The 14,993-nt window shown below is 41.9% G+C and overlaps 1 protein-coding gene across 2 annotated transcripts in view; it reads left to right on the top strand.

Annotated features, from left to right (window-relative positions):
• Positions 1-14,993, top strand: part of col5a1 (procollagen, type V, alpha 1) — a 143,781-nt gene that overhangs the window by 100,206 nt on the left and 28,582 nt on the right. For both annotated transcript variants that reach the window (XM_022676453.2, XM_022676452.2), the window contains exons 33-45: positions 52-96; positions 206-259; positions 443-487; positions 623-676; positions 848-901; positions 3,479-3,532; positions 5,805-5,912; positions 6,434-6,523; positions 8,292-8,345; positions 8,965-9,072; positions 10,954-11,061; positions 14,265-14,318; positions 14,605-14,658. In XM_022676453.2, coding sequence (XP_022532174.2) covers positions 52-96; positions 206-259; positions 443-487; positions 623-676; positions 848-901; positions 3,479-3,532; positions 5,805-5,912; positions 6,434-6,523; positions 8,292-8,345; positions 8,965-9,072; positions 10,954-11,061; positions 14,265-14,318; positions 14,605-14,658 — 882 coding nt within the window. The remainder of the gene's footprint in view (positions 1-51; positions 97-205; positions 260-442; positions 488-622; positions 677-847; positions 902-3,478; positions 3,533-5,804; positions 5,913-6,433; positions 6,524-8,291; positions 8,346-8,964; positions 9,073-10,953; positions 11,062-14,264; positions 14,319-14,604; positions 14,659-14,993) is intronic.

Below are 14,993 nucleotides of genomic sequence, written 5' to 3'. Positions count from 1 at the left end.
GTGTACAGTATATTATAACAGTCTCTCTCTGTCTCATTCTGTATTTTATAGGGAACAGCAGGAAAGCCTGGCCCAAGAGGACAACGTGGACCTACTGTAAGATCATCCCTCTGCTTATTGAACCTAGACATAGTTCAAACCTTCACATAAGCCTTGAATAAAATATTCATTCTCTATTTTTCGCTCTGTTCTTGCTTCTCTACAGGGTCCTCGTGGAGAGAGGGGACCAAGGGGACCAACAGGAAAAGCAGGACCAAAGGTAACTGACCTTTTTCAACATTTAGAAATTAGGTTTTTACTGGACTTTCACATTTTCTTTTTTTTTACTACATTACAATAGTAGTAGCGAATGTGTGTTTCTATGAACTGATACACAGTCTCACCTTTTTAATACCTTTAACTCATATTTATCCTTTTCTTTTCTCCTCTTTTTGATCCACAGGGCAACTCAGGAAGCGACGGACCCCCAGGACCTCCCGGTGAAAGGGTGCGGACCACTGAAACCACTGTGACGATTTCGTAATGATGATTCCTGATCACTGACTGATGAGGTGTAATCACTGAGTATAAATATGTGTGTGTGTGCCTGTATGGGTGTGTGTGTGTGTGTGTGTGATTGCAGGGTCTGACCGGACCTCAAGGACCTACTGGATTCCCCGGACCAAAAGGCCCTCCTGTGAGTTAAAGCTTTACAAAGAATTGCAAGAAATTGTTTAGAGCGCCATCTACTGATCCTAATGTTTTCCTCCCATCTCCACTCTTTCTTCCTGTTCTTCCTCTCCTCTCTATCCTCTTCATCGTCCCCTCGTTTTCTCTGTTATCTCTCCACCCACACTCTTTCTTTCAGGGACCAGCAGGGAAAGATGGACTGCCCGGACACCCTGGCCAGAGAGGAGAGACGGTAAGGACTGCTCTGATTATACACACACACACACACACACACACATATTTAGATGGGTCAGTTAATGGTATGTGTGAGAAAGAGACACAAACAGGTAGGGAGAGTGCTAGCTATGTAGAGAGAGAGAGAGAAAAAAAGAGAGAAAATGTGTGTGAGAGAGACAGACAGATATGGAAAGTGCTAGCTAGAGAGAGAGGCAGGAAAGAAGACTGCACAAGAGAGAGAGAGAGAGACAGGTACAGATAGTGCACATAGGAGAGATACATAGGGAGATCACAAGTAAAGGAGACACAGGTAAGGAATGCGAGAGAGAGAGAGAAAGAGAGAAATGTTTGTGAGGGAGAGCAAGCGAGAAAGAGAGACAACAAAGTAATACAACGTGTGAGAGAGTCAGACAGGTAGGGTGAGTGCTAGACAGGTAAGAAGAGTACACAAGAGAAAGAATGAGAGAGAAAAAGAGAAAGTAAAACAACATGTCTGAGAGAAAGACAGACAGATAGGGTGAGTGTGCTAGACAGGTAAGAAGAGTACGAGAGAGAAAATCAGAGAGAAAAAGAGAAAGTAAGACAACATGTCTGTGAGAAAGACAGACAGGTAGGGTGAGTGCTAGACAGGTTAGAAGAGAACGAGAGAGGGAATCAGAGTGAAAAAGAGAAAGTAAGACAACATGTCTGTGAGAAAGACAGACAGATAGGGTGAGTGCTAGCTAGAGAGAGAGACAGTTAAGGAGAGTACACAATAGAGAGAGAAAGAAAGAAAGAAAGTAAGATGTGTGTGAGAGAGACAGACAGGTAGGGTGAGTGCTAGACAGGTAAGAAGAGTAGTACGAGAGAGAGAAAAAGAGAAAGTAAGACAACATGTCTGTGAGAAAGACAAACAGATAGGGAGAGTGCTAGCTAGAGAGAGAGAGACAGGTAAGTAGAGAGAGAGAGAGCAAAAGAGAGAAGGAAGACGTGTGTGAGAGAGACAGACAGGTAAGGAGAGTACAAAAGAGAGAGAGACAGGTACACAGGTGCAAATAGGAGAGGTGCAGGCAGGAAGACCACATGTAAGAAAATAGGAGACATGTAGGGAAACCACATGTGAGAGAGAGACAGGTAAGGAGAGTGCTAGAGAGAAAGGAAAAGAGAAAGTTAGAGGGAGCACATGCACGACAGAGACAAATTTGCTGAGCTTAGAAGAGAGAGAGACAGATATGGAGGAAGATCTCATGCAAAAGACAAACAGGTTGGGGTAGTGCAGACTAGAGAGACAGACAGGTAGGGAGAAATCATTTCAAATTAAGACAAGCAGAGAAAGTGCATACAAGAGCTCAAAATAGAGAGAGAGACAGATCAGGAGAGTGCAACAGAGGGAGTAAGACAGAAAGATAGAGAAAGCACATGCAAGAATGAGAGAGAGATTTGAAGGAACTGCGTGTGTGAGACACAGATAGAATGAAAAAGAGAGAAGGTGTAGCACACAACTAACAAGAAGAGAGAGACAGGTAGCAGTTTGTTAAATCATCTAAAACATCTGAAACAGATATAAATCATTAAATGTACTGAACAGTGTGGGTTCACTGCTTATTAAAGCTTCACACTGTAGAACAGAGTCTACCCTTCCATGGTTAAATATTATATTCATAACACCATCAAATATTCACACTTTATTTGAAGACTCTCCACATAAGCACTGAATAATACGCTGAAGAAAAATCAAATGAAAGTGAAAAATGGTTTGACTATGCATGGTTAGCTTGTGGTAGCAAGATTAATTAACAACACTCTTATGAAGCATTGTTGCCAGATAATCAGCCTTATGAAAAAAAAATCATCTACACACTGAAACTTGTGAACACCTCCTCTTGCCCTAGTGTGGGGTAGAGGAGTAAAAAAAAGCCTTTTTCTAGCCCAGTTGGCCTCATAGGTTAAATCACTTAATTATAAAGCTTCATAAGGGTGTAATAAGTTGCAAAAACTTTATTTCTGACTTTTAAACAAATTATATCATAATTTCATGATGAGTTGACCCCTAAGCTCTATTCGGACGGGATTACCGGTAGTTTCTCAGGGGGACGTCTGTGGAAAAAAAAATATTTCACACTTCTACTCAGTAATAAAACTCTTGCATCATGACTGCAATTGAAAAAAAAGGAGACCCAGTTAGTTTTTTTTTTGCTTTTTTGGTCATGTGACATCAAGTTCAGTAGCTCCTCCATTTCCACTCGCTGTTGTGTTTACGTGGATCTCTGTGGAAACGCACGCCTGGAGAGTAATTGCGGTGCGTGGCAGTGGATAAATAGCTATTTTATTAAACACAAGGTGACGAAACTCAGAGATGTGCATCTGGATGGGACTAAAATTACCAGAGAACCATGAAGTTCTGCGTAAAGCAGGACAAAAATGTCTGAGAAAAACATACCATATCGTTCCAGATGAGAATAAAAAAATTACAGAAGACCCCCCATAAAAGAGAAAATTACCCAGGACCCCCTGAAAAACTAATCCCGTCTGAAAAGGGGTTTAGAAGTACTTAAAATTGACGTTTTTTCTATAATTTATTTCTGTTGACATGTTGCTCTTGTGCTTTTTGTAGGGTTTCCAAGGCAAGACTGGACCTCCTGGACCTCCAGGTGTTCTGGGCCCTCAGGTAAGCAATCACATATTTCTCTACATCATTCCTGACGCATTACATTACCCATAATGCATGTTGCTTGCTTTCAATTGCTTTAGCCCTGTTTAGTTTAAACTCAGGCTTTTCATTTTTATTTTTTGATTCTGATCAATCCCCGGTTTAATACTACATTACCCACAGTGCATGTCTCACATTAGGATCCAGACAGTGCTAACCAATCCCGTCTATAATACTACATTACCCACAATGCACGTCTCACTTTAGGATCCAGACAGTGCTGATCAATCCTTTCTTTAATAGTACATTACCCACAGTGCATGTCTTACATTAGGATTCAGACAGTGCTGACCAATCCTATCTTTAATACTACATTACCCACAATGCATGTCTCACTTTAGGATTCAGGCAGTGCTGACCAATCCTATCTTTAATACTACATTACCCACAGTGAATGTCTCACATTAGGGTGCAGACAGGGCTAACCTATCATTGTCTTATCCTACATTACCCACAATGCATGTCTTGCTTTGAGATTCTTGCAGAGCAGGCCAATAATCTCTCTTATTCTACATTACCCACAATGCATGTCTCACATCAGGATCCAGACAGTGCTGACCAATGCCCTTTTTAATACTACATTACCCAGAACGCATATCCATATTAGGATCCAGACAGTGCTGATCAATGCCCTCTTTAATACTACATTACCCACAGTGCATGTCTCACATTAGGATCCAGACAGTGCTGACCAATCCCCTCTATAATACTACATTACCCACAATGCATGTTTCACATTAAGATCCAGACAGTGCTGACCTATCCTTTCTATAATACTACATTACCCACAATGCATGTCTCAAATTATGATCCAGACAATGTGGATCAAAAATTGTCATAGCCTGCATTACCCACAATGCATGTCTGGCTTTGAGATTCTTGCAGAGCAGGCCAATAATCTCTCTAATACTACATTTCCCATAATGCATGTCTTGTTTCCATATTCAGTGCAGTGGTTTAGTTTAAAACTAATAATGGGCTATTTTCTAAGCCACCTAAAACATCATCATGTTAGTGTTATCCATATTAATGCCTTTAAAACACACACACACACACACACTCTCTCTCTCTCAGTTTCACACACACACACTCACACTCACAAAGGTCATTAAAGGTCATTAGAGGTCACCAGAGCATCGTAAACCTGGCCCTAAGTAACGGTGTTCCGGGAATTTGTCAAATCCTTTCTCCTGACACGCGTTGTTTATGCTGTTAGATGTTAGCAGCTTAGCAGCTAATGAATCATTCATGAGCAAACATTCTGCTCTTTATGCTAATGCTGAGGTGGGTGGCTGCTCAAAGAGTCACCCACACACAGGTGTGAGCAAACACACACACACACACACACACGTCCCCCACAGCTTTCGGCATTTAGAGCTATTTTAAATGCTGATTTCATTGTGCATTAGTGCTTCTGTGTGAAACGAAAAGAGCAGTAATCCATATGTCTGTACTAATGACACACACTGAACCGTAGCAGCCTGGCCTGCAGGAGAGTTCTGAATACGTGACTTTAAATTGTAAAATTCTTCAAGAACAATTACAGAGATTCAGACAGCACAGACCAATCGGCTTTGTAATACTACATTACCCATAATGCATTTTCTGCATGCAGATTTTCGCATTGCAGGCCAATAATCCGTCTGATACTACAATACAAACAGTGCATGCAAATATCTCTCTAATAAGTGCTGCCCAATAATCTTTGTAATACTACATTACCCACAATGCATTCCTTACTTTGAGATTATTGCAGCACTGTCCAGTCATATTTCTAAAACTACATTACCCACAATGCATGCAAACATCTCTCTAATACTACATTACCAAAGAGTCCTGACCAGCCATCCTTGTAATACTGCATTACCAACAATCCACGGCTTCCTCAGGATGCAGTTAGTGCTGAACAAATATCTCTTTAATACTGCATTTCCCACAATGCATGTCTAACATTAGGTCTCAGAGAGTGCCCACCAATAATATTTGTAATACTACATTACCCATAATGCATGTTTTGCTTTGAGATTATTGCAGTGCAGTCCAGTCATATTTCTGACACTACATTACCCACAATGCATATCTTGCGTTAAGATCTTTGCAGACCAGGCCAGTCATCCTCATAATATTACATTACCCACAATGCATCTATCTTATGGACAGTTAGACACCAATGACCAGTATTTTTTTTTTAATACTACATAACCCACAATGCATCTCTCTCTCTCCTCAGGGACCCACAGGTGAGACTGGGCCAATGGGAGAGCGTGGTCACCCTGGACCTCCAGGACCACCAGGTGAGCAGGGTCTGCCTGGACCTGCTGGCAAGGAGGGAGCCAAGGTGAGAATCCATACACACACATACACACACACACACTTACACAAACACACACACACACACACACACTCAATCACAACCATGAATATATTCATTCAAAGGGTCAATACTAAACTCATGAAATGTTTCATGAATGAGATACAACACTGAGCCAATCAGAACAGAGCTCAGTTTTTTTGTTTTTGTGGTGTTAGGGCAGTTACTCAGCCAATGGGAGTGAAGCTCTGACTATGTGCACTGATACTGTAAAGAGTGATTCAGCCTTGAGTGCTTTTTTTAATGAGGCACGGAAAAGGGCAGCCAATTACAACATAGCTCATTTACATATCAGTCTTTAGTCAGTGCACAGTAAAAAAAATGTCTTCATGATCCCACATACATGTAACAAGTAGATATCAGAGGCAACATACTGTACACAGAAACAGTGGGATATATGCTCTTTAATGACAGCTTTAATCAGTTATTTTATATATATATAAACAAATTAATTTTATGTGTGTGTGTTTGTGTTTGTTTGTATTCAGGGAGATCCAGGTCCAGCCGGTCCTGCTGGAAAGGACGGACCTCAAGGTCTGCGAGGTTTCCCCGGAGAGAGAGGCTTGCCCGGCCCTGTTGTGAGTAACATATACACCATCACACTCACACACATTGCTTACTACACACACACACATAAACACAGCCTGAAATTATTTTGATTTCATTTTAATTTCATTTTAAATTCATAACTCTGATACTTTATTTAACGTACATATATAATATACATCAACCAAAAGTCATGGAATAGCAGTGTCTAAATTGATGATGATGTAGTGTTACATCATGAGATGGTTTGGAAAAGCCTTACCTGTGTAAGATGTGAGGTGTTATCTTGTTAGTGAGGTTGAACACTAGCTGATTGTCAGGAAAGGTGCAGGTGCAGGAAGGGAATGCGGATGGACACAAATGGAGGTATTTTATTTAAACAAACAGTACGAACAAACAGAAAACAGGAGCATAGGAAACTAGGGAACTAGGAAAACAAACGGAACGCATAACCTGAATTATGCTAACAAGTACAATAACCAACAAAAGAAAGAGGAAACACTGGGGGATAAATACACATGGAGGGAAACAGAAATGGGAGACACCTGGGGAACAGGTAATGAGGGGGCGGAGCTACAGATTACAGTCATGTGGGGGATCACAGGTGAGAACACTCAGACAGAGACATGGAGAAAAAACACAGAGCATGTGCAAGAATTCAAGGGAAAATAAACAGACACAGTGTCATATTTATACAAGGAATATGTCTCAGAAGGCATTACCACACAGTGCAGTGGTCGGTAACGATTTAAATTGTTGAATTGTCTATGACAACAGACAAGTGTGTGTGGCATCCAGCTGGAGGAGACATGGCAGTACTCATTAAATATGATACAGGTTCCTGTCCCATGACATTTATTGGCTAGGTGGGTTTTAATTTGGCATGCACTCTAGATTAATTTGTATATGTGTTGTTTCTGGGACCCAGTTGGGTTTCCTAAATAGACCCCATTATTACAGATACCCACATAGGGCCCACGTTTAACCCCACCTGGTCATATCACTGTCCCTAATGGTCTGGCCCACCACCATGACATCAACCCATAGCCATACCTCTCTGTTTCCCAGTTAGACTTTCCATACGGACCCCCTACGTGAGGGTAGCAACAACACAGCATCCAGCTAAGTTGAAATGCCTTAGCAACTACATAGCAACAGCCTACTGCATGTTGCCTTGCTTGTGGAAGCCTTTCAGCGCTTGTGCACTGTTTCTTTAGAGTGAGTGAACTCAACACTGCTGAGTTTCATTATTTATTTATTATTAATTACATTATTATTTTATTATTTATTATAGATGAAGCTTTTTTTTTTTTTGTACGATCTGTTCGGACTCTGCGGGTTCTTTATCCAGAGCGAGACGCGAGAGCAGCGAGCAGCACGCACTCCTATTAAACTTACATCGCACTTATATAACATATATTAGCTGATACAGCGGCTAATAAACACACACTCAGCAGCAGTAGCAAGGTCTGCAGCAAAACCCCCCCACAAAACACACACACACACACACACACACACACACATACATATACACTGGGTTGGTGTGTGTGTTTGCTGGGAAGATGTTAATGAGAAGAATGCACTGGACACGTCATTCACTTTGAACTCTAGAAACTGAATGTGATATGAATGATTATGAATATTTGTGTGTGTGTGTGTTATCGTGTGTTTGAAGGAGAGGGAGAGAGTGTGTGTGTGTGTGTGTTCAGGTTTTTTTTTTTTTTTGATTGACTGACTTCCACGTCTCTGAGGTTTGATGTTTTGAGATGTTCAGCAGTTTTACTGGGTTTGTTTTTGCAGGGATCTGCCGGTTTGAAAGGGAATGAAGGACCACCCGGCCCACCCGGACCTGCTGTGAGTAAACACACCGCCTCTCTCCCTTCTCCCTCTCTCTCCCTCTCCTTCTCTCTCTTGTATTCTGTACCTCTCTTGATCTCTCATTCATTCTGTCTGCTTTCTCTCTCTCTCTCTTTCTCTCTCTCTTTCTCTTTGATCTGTTGAATTCACTGTGTTTTCCTCTTTCTCTTTTTTTGCTCTACACTGAGGAGCTTCAGTAAGTATACCTGAACAGGTTTGTGTGTGTCTCTCTCTCTCTCTCTCTCTCTCTCTCTCTCTCAGCCTCTCTCTATTCTCTCTATTATGTCTCTCGCTCGTTAGCCCACATCTCCATAACTAGATTTTCTGGGGATTACATAAAAATGAGGATAAGCAGACGAATGGGATCGATATTTCTCACTCAGCACATACGCCGCAGTCAATAAGCTCTCTGCACGTTGAGCAGCTGTCTTCAGGGTGCCGCCGCTCCAGAATTAATGCTGATTACTTTAATCCCGATCAATCAAATCAGTCGACAGCGGGCCTACATGCAAGAGTTTAAAGTTGCGTGCGGGTTTTAAGCAAATCGATGCCATTCAGATTTTTTTTTACCCCATTTCCATTTTAATCTCATTGATTATTTCACTCTTTCTCTCAGGGCTCTCCCGGTGAGCGTGGTCCAGCCGGCCCGGCCGGCCCCACCGGTCTCCCAGGACGTCCAGGACCTCAGGGACCTCCAGGTCCATCTGGAGAGAAAGGAGGACCAGTGAGTATTGCTCTGCTTTCTGACGACTTTTCTTCCATAGGTTTTGGCCCTGAGTTCCTCAATAATACTAGAGATACAGGGGTTGGACAATGGAACTAAAACACCTGTCATTTTAATGTGGGAGGTTTCATGGCTAAACTGGACCAGCCTGGTGGCCAATCTTTAATTTATTAATTGCACATTGCATCAGTAAGTGCAGAGTATGAAGGTTCAGTTAGCAGGGTAAGAGCACAGTTCTGCTCAAAATATTGCAATGCACACAACAATATAAGTGACACAAAACTGACTCCTCTGACAAACTGGTTCACGTCTTGCTGGAGCATCTGTGACCAAGACAGCAAGTATTTGTGATGGATCAAGAGCCACGGTATCCAGGGTAATGTCAGCATACCACCAAGAAGGACCAACCACATCCAACAGGATTAACTGTGGACGCAAGAGGAAGCTGTTGAAAGGGATGTTCGGGTGCTAACCCGGATTGTATCCAAAAAACATAAAACCACGGCTGATCAAATCACGCAGAATTCAATTTGCACCTCAACTCTCCACCAGAACTGTCCGTCAGTACAATAAATTATTGTGGTTTAAAACCAGGTGTTTTTATCTTTGTGCCACAAGGCTTTTTGTAAACCCTGCCCTGATCTACTATCATTGAGAGTTGACCTCACAACCTCCCGATAAGTACTGAGATTATCTTATTACTGAGTAGAAAGATCGATTATCTAGCATTCAACAATACTCTTTGTTCTGTAAGGTTTTGTTAAACCATTTACTGATCCAGCATTACTAGGGATTGAACTCACAGGGCCCTATCAGGACACCCTATCAAGAGTCTATTTTCATCCCATCTGCCTGCATTGTTTAAATAGCTACGGTGCTTGTGAATAAATCTGATAAGGCTGATGGGTGTGGTGGCCTGGAACTGAGGTGTAAATTTCTCGCGTATTGCTATCTTGGCAACAAAAAACACAGGTGCCACTGACTGACTACAACCTAGATAATAGTCAACCGCCAGACATTCAGTGCAGTCTTGCCTGTCCAGAGGTGACCGTGCTAAGCACTAGCTCTTTGGCCATTAAGAGATGAGTATTATCAGCCTAACCCCTAGCTAGCATTGCTAGAGCAGTATTAACGTTACCGCTAGCGCTTAGCTGCTAATGCTAATGCTCCAGCTATAGTGGAAATCTGAAAATCTAAGCTTACTGTAAATAAACGTTTATAAGTGCTTTACTCGCCCAAATAAACGTGAAAAGTTTTCTGGAGATAAATCTGTGTAGATTAACATGTAGTTTCGTTTACGTGACTTAGCTTAGCTTTACACGTCTCGCCACCCAACAGCGAGACCTGCTGAATTAGAAGGAAAACATGGCGACACCCCTGTTCCTTACTAGTGTTGCATATTGCACCTTAAAATGAAATAAAATAAAATAATAGATCAGAAAATAGGCGTTAATTGATAGTGCACCTTATAATCCGGTGTGCCTAATAGTGCGAAAAATACCGTAAATCTTAAATTAGGAGAGAAAGTATTTCTTGTGATTTCCAATCTATCATTTAACACTAAAACCGTCATTTAGTCGTGATTAGCTAGCACTTAGACACTTGTGCCATTCAGAAGCATCCATATACATTCAAATGAACATGTCCATCCACTTACTTGTAGGATTCCAACCAGAGCAGCAAAATGTCCAGTAAAATTATACCAAAGATCAAACAAAGTCACCTTAGATGATGAAGTTCAGTTTCCAGACTATCAGTTTGTGAGAAGTTTGACTGTCAGGGAAGAAGAGAGCAGTCTTCAGAGTGTTCCAAGCCATACTGATATTCTTATTAAAAAAACTATTTTTCTCTGACATTTTATCTCTTTCTCTCATTCTGCAGGGTGAAAAAGGACCTCAAGGCCCCGCTGGCAGAGACGGTATCCAGGGTCCCGTGGGTCTTCCAGGACCTGCCGGCCCTCTCGGACCTCCAGGAGAAGACGGAGATAAGGTGAAAGAATCGGCGTCCAATTGGACACACTCTCACGCTCTGAAAAATGTGGGACACTGAGCTGCGGTTTTACAGGGTGATGTAAGGAGAGCGACAGATGAATATTGGAGGAGAGGATGGGATAAAAGACACCAAACATTAGAGGAAGAAAGGGAAAGGAGGAAAGGAGAGACGAGAATGAAATTGTGAAATAGAGGAGCTGAGATATGAAAGCCTTATAATGTCTTGTGCTTTGTCTTTGAAAGCACCAATCTCTGGCGATAAAGTGAATGGAATTAAAATGAAATGCATTGATATTTTTTAACAGAAAATGTGAGTAGAAGTCAGAATCGGTTCTATGTGCTAGAATGAAATGGATTGAAACGTTTAAATTATTAATATATATAATATATATATAATATATGAGTGTTAAGCGTAATTTTAGAGGGTAGCATCCTGTAGGTGCTGGTAGGTGGCGTTGTCTGCAGGGCAGTAATGTGTGTGTGTGTGTGTGTGTGTTTATAAACAGCCCTGTGTGTGTGTGTGTGCGCTGCGATGACATATACCTGACATTAGCAGGAATGAAAGCGAGCATCCATCTTCACTGTGTCTCTGTGAATCTCAATGGGCTGCTGGAACGCTGCAGAGAGATACAAACCCCAATTCCCACGTTTCATCCCTGAAGCATCCGCGTGTGCTCGTGTGTATGTGCATATGTGTCCGCGTGGGACATAACACGCATGAATTTGTGTGTGCATGCGTGTATATAGTAGGTGGGTGGGGTGATGTTCAGGAGGCGAGAGAGTGATCTCAGTGTAAGCTATGAGTCAGGGGAGCAACAGGTGCAAAGCCTGCTGGGAAACGCAGTCAGAGCTGTGATCAGTGCAGTGAATAAGAGATGCTATTATTACCTGTATACATCACCCAGACATACACGGACCTGCCTAATATAGTGTAAGTTCAGCTTGTGCTGCCTAAAGAGCTTTGACCTGCCAAGACATGGACTCTACAAGATGTCTGGTGGTGTTTGGCACGAAGAAATAAGTTTTAAAAAAAGTGCTGAAAGTTTTGGACATCACTATCATCCTCATCCCATAAAGTTACCATCCTAATCCCACATCACTATCATCCTCATCCCATAAAGTTACCATCCTAATCCCACATCACTATCATCCTTATCCCCCAAAGTTACCATCCTAATCCCACATCACTATCATCCTCATCCCCCTCATCCCACATCACTATCATCCTCATCCCATAAAGTTACCATCCTAATCCCACATCACTATCATCCTCATCCCATAAAGTTACCATCCTAATCCCACATCACTATCATCCTTATCCCCCAAAGTTACCATCCTAATCCCACATCACTATCATCCTCATCCCTTAAAGTTACCATCCTAATCCCACATCACTATCATCCTCATCCCCCTCATCCCACATCACTATCATCCTCATCCCATAAAGTTACCATCCTAATCCCACATCACTATCATCCTCATCCCATAAAGTTACCATCCTAATCCCACATCACTATCATCCTTATCCCCCAAAGTTACCATCCTAATCCCACATCACTATCATCCTCATCCCTTAAAGTTACCATCCTAATCCCACATCACTATCATCCTCATCCCCCTCATCCCACATCACTATCATCCTCATCCCATAAAGTTACCATCCTAATCCCACATCACTATCATCCTCATCCCATAAAGTTACCATCCTAATCCCACATCACTATCATCCTCATCCCGTAAAGTGACCATCCTAATCCCACATCACTATCATCCTCATCCCGTAAAGTGACCATCCTAATCCCACATCACTATCATCCTCATCCCGTAAAGTGACTATCCTAATCCCACATCACTATCATCCTCATCCCATAAAGTAACCATCCTAATCCCACATCACTATCATCCTTATCCCATAAAGTAACCATCCAAATCCCACATCACTATCGTCCTCATCCCATAAAGTTACCATCCTAATCCCACATCACTACCATCCTCATCCCATAAAATTACCATCCTAATCCCACATCACTATCATCCTCATCCCATAAAGTTACCATCCTAATCCCACATCACTATCATCCTCATCCCATAAAATTACCATCCTAATCCCACATCACTATCATCCTCATCCCATAAAGTTACCATCCTAATCCCACATCACTATCATCCTCATCCCATAAAGTTACCATCCTAATCCCACATCTCTATCATCCTCATCCCATAAAGTTACCATCCTAATCCCACATCACTATCATCCTCATCCCATAAAGTTACCATCCTAATCCCACATCACTATCATCCTCATCCCATAAAGTTACCATCCTAATCCCACATCTCTATCATCCTCATCCCATAAAGTTACCATCCTAATCCCACATCACTATCATCCTCATCCCATAAAGTTACCATCCTAATCCCACATCTCTATCATCCAATATCCGTCCAATATCACTTCCATCCTCCTTCAACATCATCATACCTTGTCACTTTTGGCTAACTCTGGCTTTAGCAAGGCCCAGCTAGCCAATCAGCTCATTCAAAAATCATTATACCCTCCCACTGAATGGTTCTGTGTATTATCTAATACAGTATTGTTAGGTAACAATACTTATTTGAACAATACTTGTGTATTGTTAACTAATTGTTAAGCAGCCTGTAAACGCAGCCAAAGTTGTTTACTTCACCCTTCAGTGGTTTTTATATAATTTGTTTTGTAATTTTTCCCCGTTTTCTCCCCAATTTACACGACCAATTACCCAACCCACTCATTAGGACTCCCTCTATCACTAGTGATGCCCCAACACACCAGGAGGGTGAAGACTAACACATGCTTCCTCTGATACATGTGAATTCAGTCACCGCTACTTTTCAAACTGCTTCTGATGCAGCATTGCTGAGTAGCATCACAGCACACTTTGAGGAAAGCACAGTGACTCAGTTCTGATACATCAGCTCACAGACGCAGCCTTGTGCTGAGAGACATCACCCTTTGGAGTGATGTGGGGAGAGAGCGCCATCTACTGTACCCAGCCATAGAGAGCAAGGCCAACTGTTCTCTCTCTGTGCTCCGATAGTCGTTGGCAAGCTACATGAACGGGATTCGTACCGGCGATCAACTTTCAGTGATTTTAACGTTAAGGCTTATTTCACAGTTTTCAGTATGTAACACTATTCTAACCTTATCTGGACATTATTTTACAGGGCGAGATTGGCGAGCCTGGCCAGAAGGGAAGCAAAGGAGATAAAGGAGAACAGGTGAGTCATTCCTACAGTTTATTTGTTTTACTCCCATTTCTGTTTCTGTTTGTTTTGGTTAGTATGTGTGTTGTTATTTTTATTTTATTTTTTTCACAACTCCCCTGATGACTCCTATTTCTCCCGTTTCTCTGGGATCGCACTTCTGATATGAATATAAATATGTGTGCTGCGCTGCTGGAAGCCCCCGAGTCTTTATTATAAAAAAGGCACTGACTAAACAGCCTTGTTTTCCTCTCACGATCCCGCATTCTCGCCTTTTTCACACTCTCCTCTTTGTTTTCAGGGTCCTCCCGGCCCCACTGGTCCCCAAGGCCCGGTCGGTCAGCCTGGTCCTGCTGTGAGTATTTTTTTATTTATTTATTGTTTGGTCCTTGTTACGGTTTATTATATTCATGTATATGTGTAATACAGCCATAAGCACCATCCGAAAGCCTCAACATTTGGACATTTGGGGATTCTGTGTTTAAAAATGAGCAATTTAGGCCTTCTAGAACTTTAGAACTTTACTTTAGAAGGAACTTTATGAATTTGCTGAGGGAACGGACATGCTGTTTGTTAATAAGGATTTAATTCCTATTTGCTGCTGCTAATCCAAATGCCAACACTGTGGTATCACATGACGCTCTCTCTCTCTCTCTCTCTCTCTCTCTCTTTCTCTGTCTCTCTTTCTCT

This window comes from Astyanax mexicanus, chromosome 17, assembly GCF_023375975.1.
Source record: "Astyanax mexicanus isolate ESR-SI-001 chromosome 17, AstMex3_surface, whole genome shotgun sequence".
NCBI lineage: Eukaryota > Metazoa > Chordata > Actinopteri > Characiformes > Acestrorhamphidae > Astyanax > Astyanax mexicanus.
The sequence above is the reverse complement of the archived record's forward strand: the minus strand, read 5'-3'. Positions and strand labels throughout refer to the sequence as shown.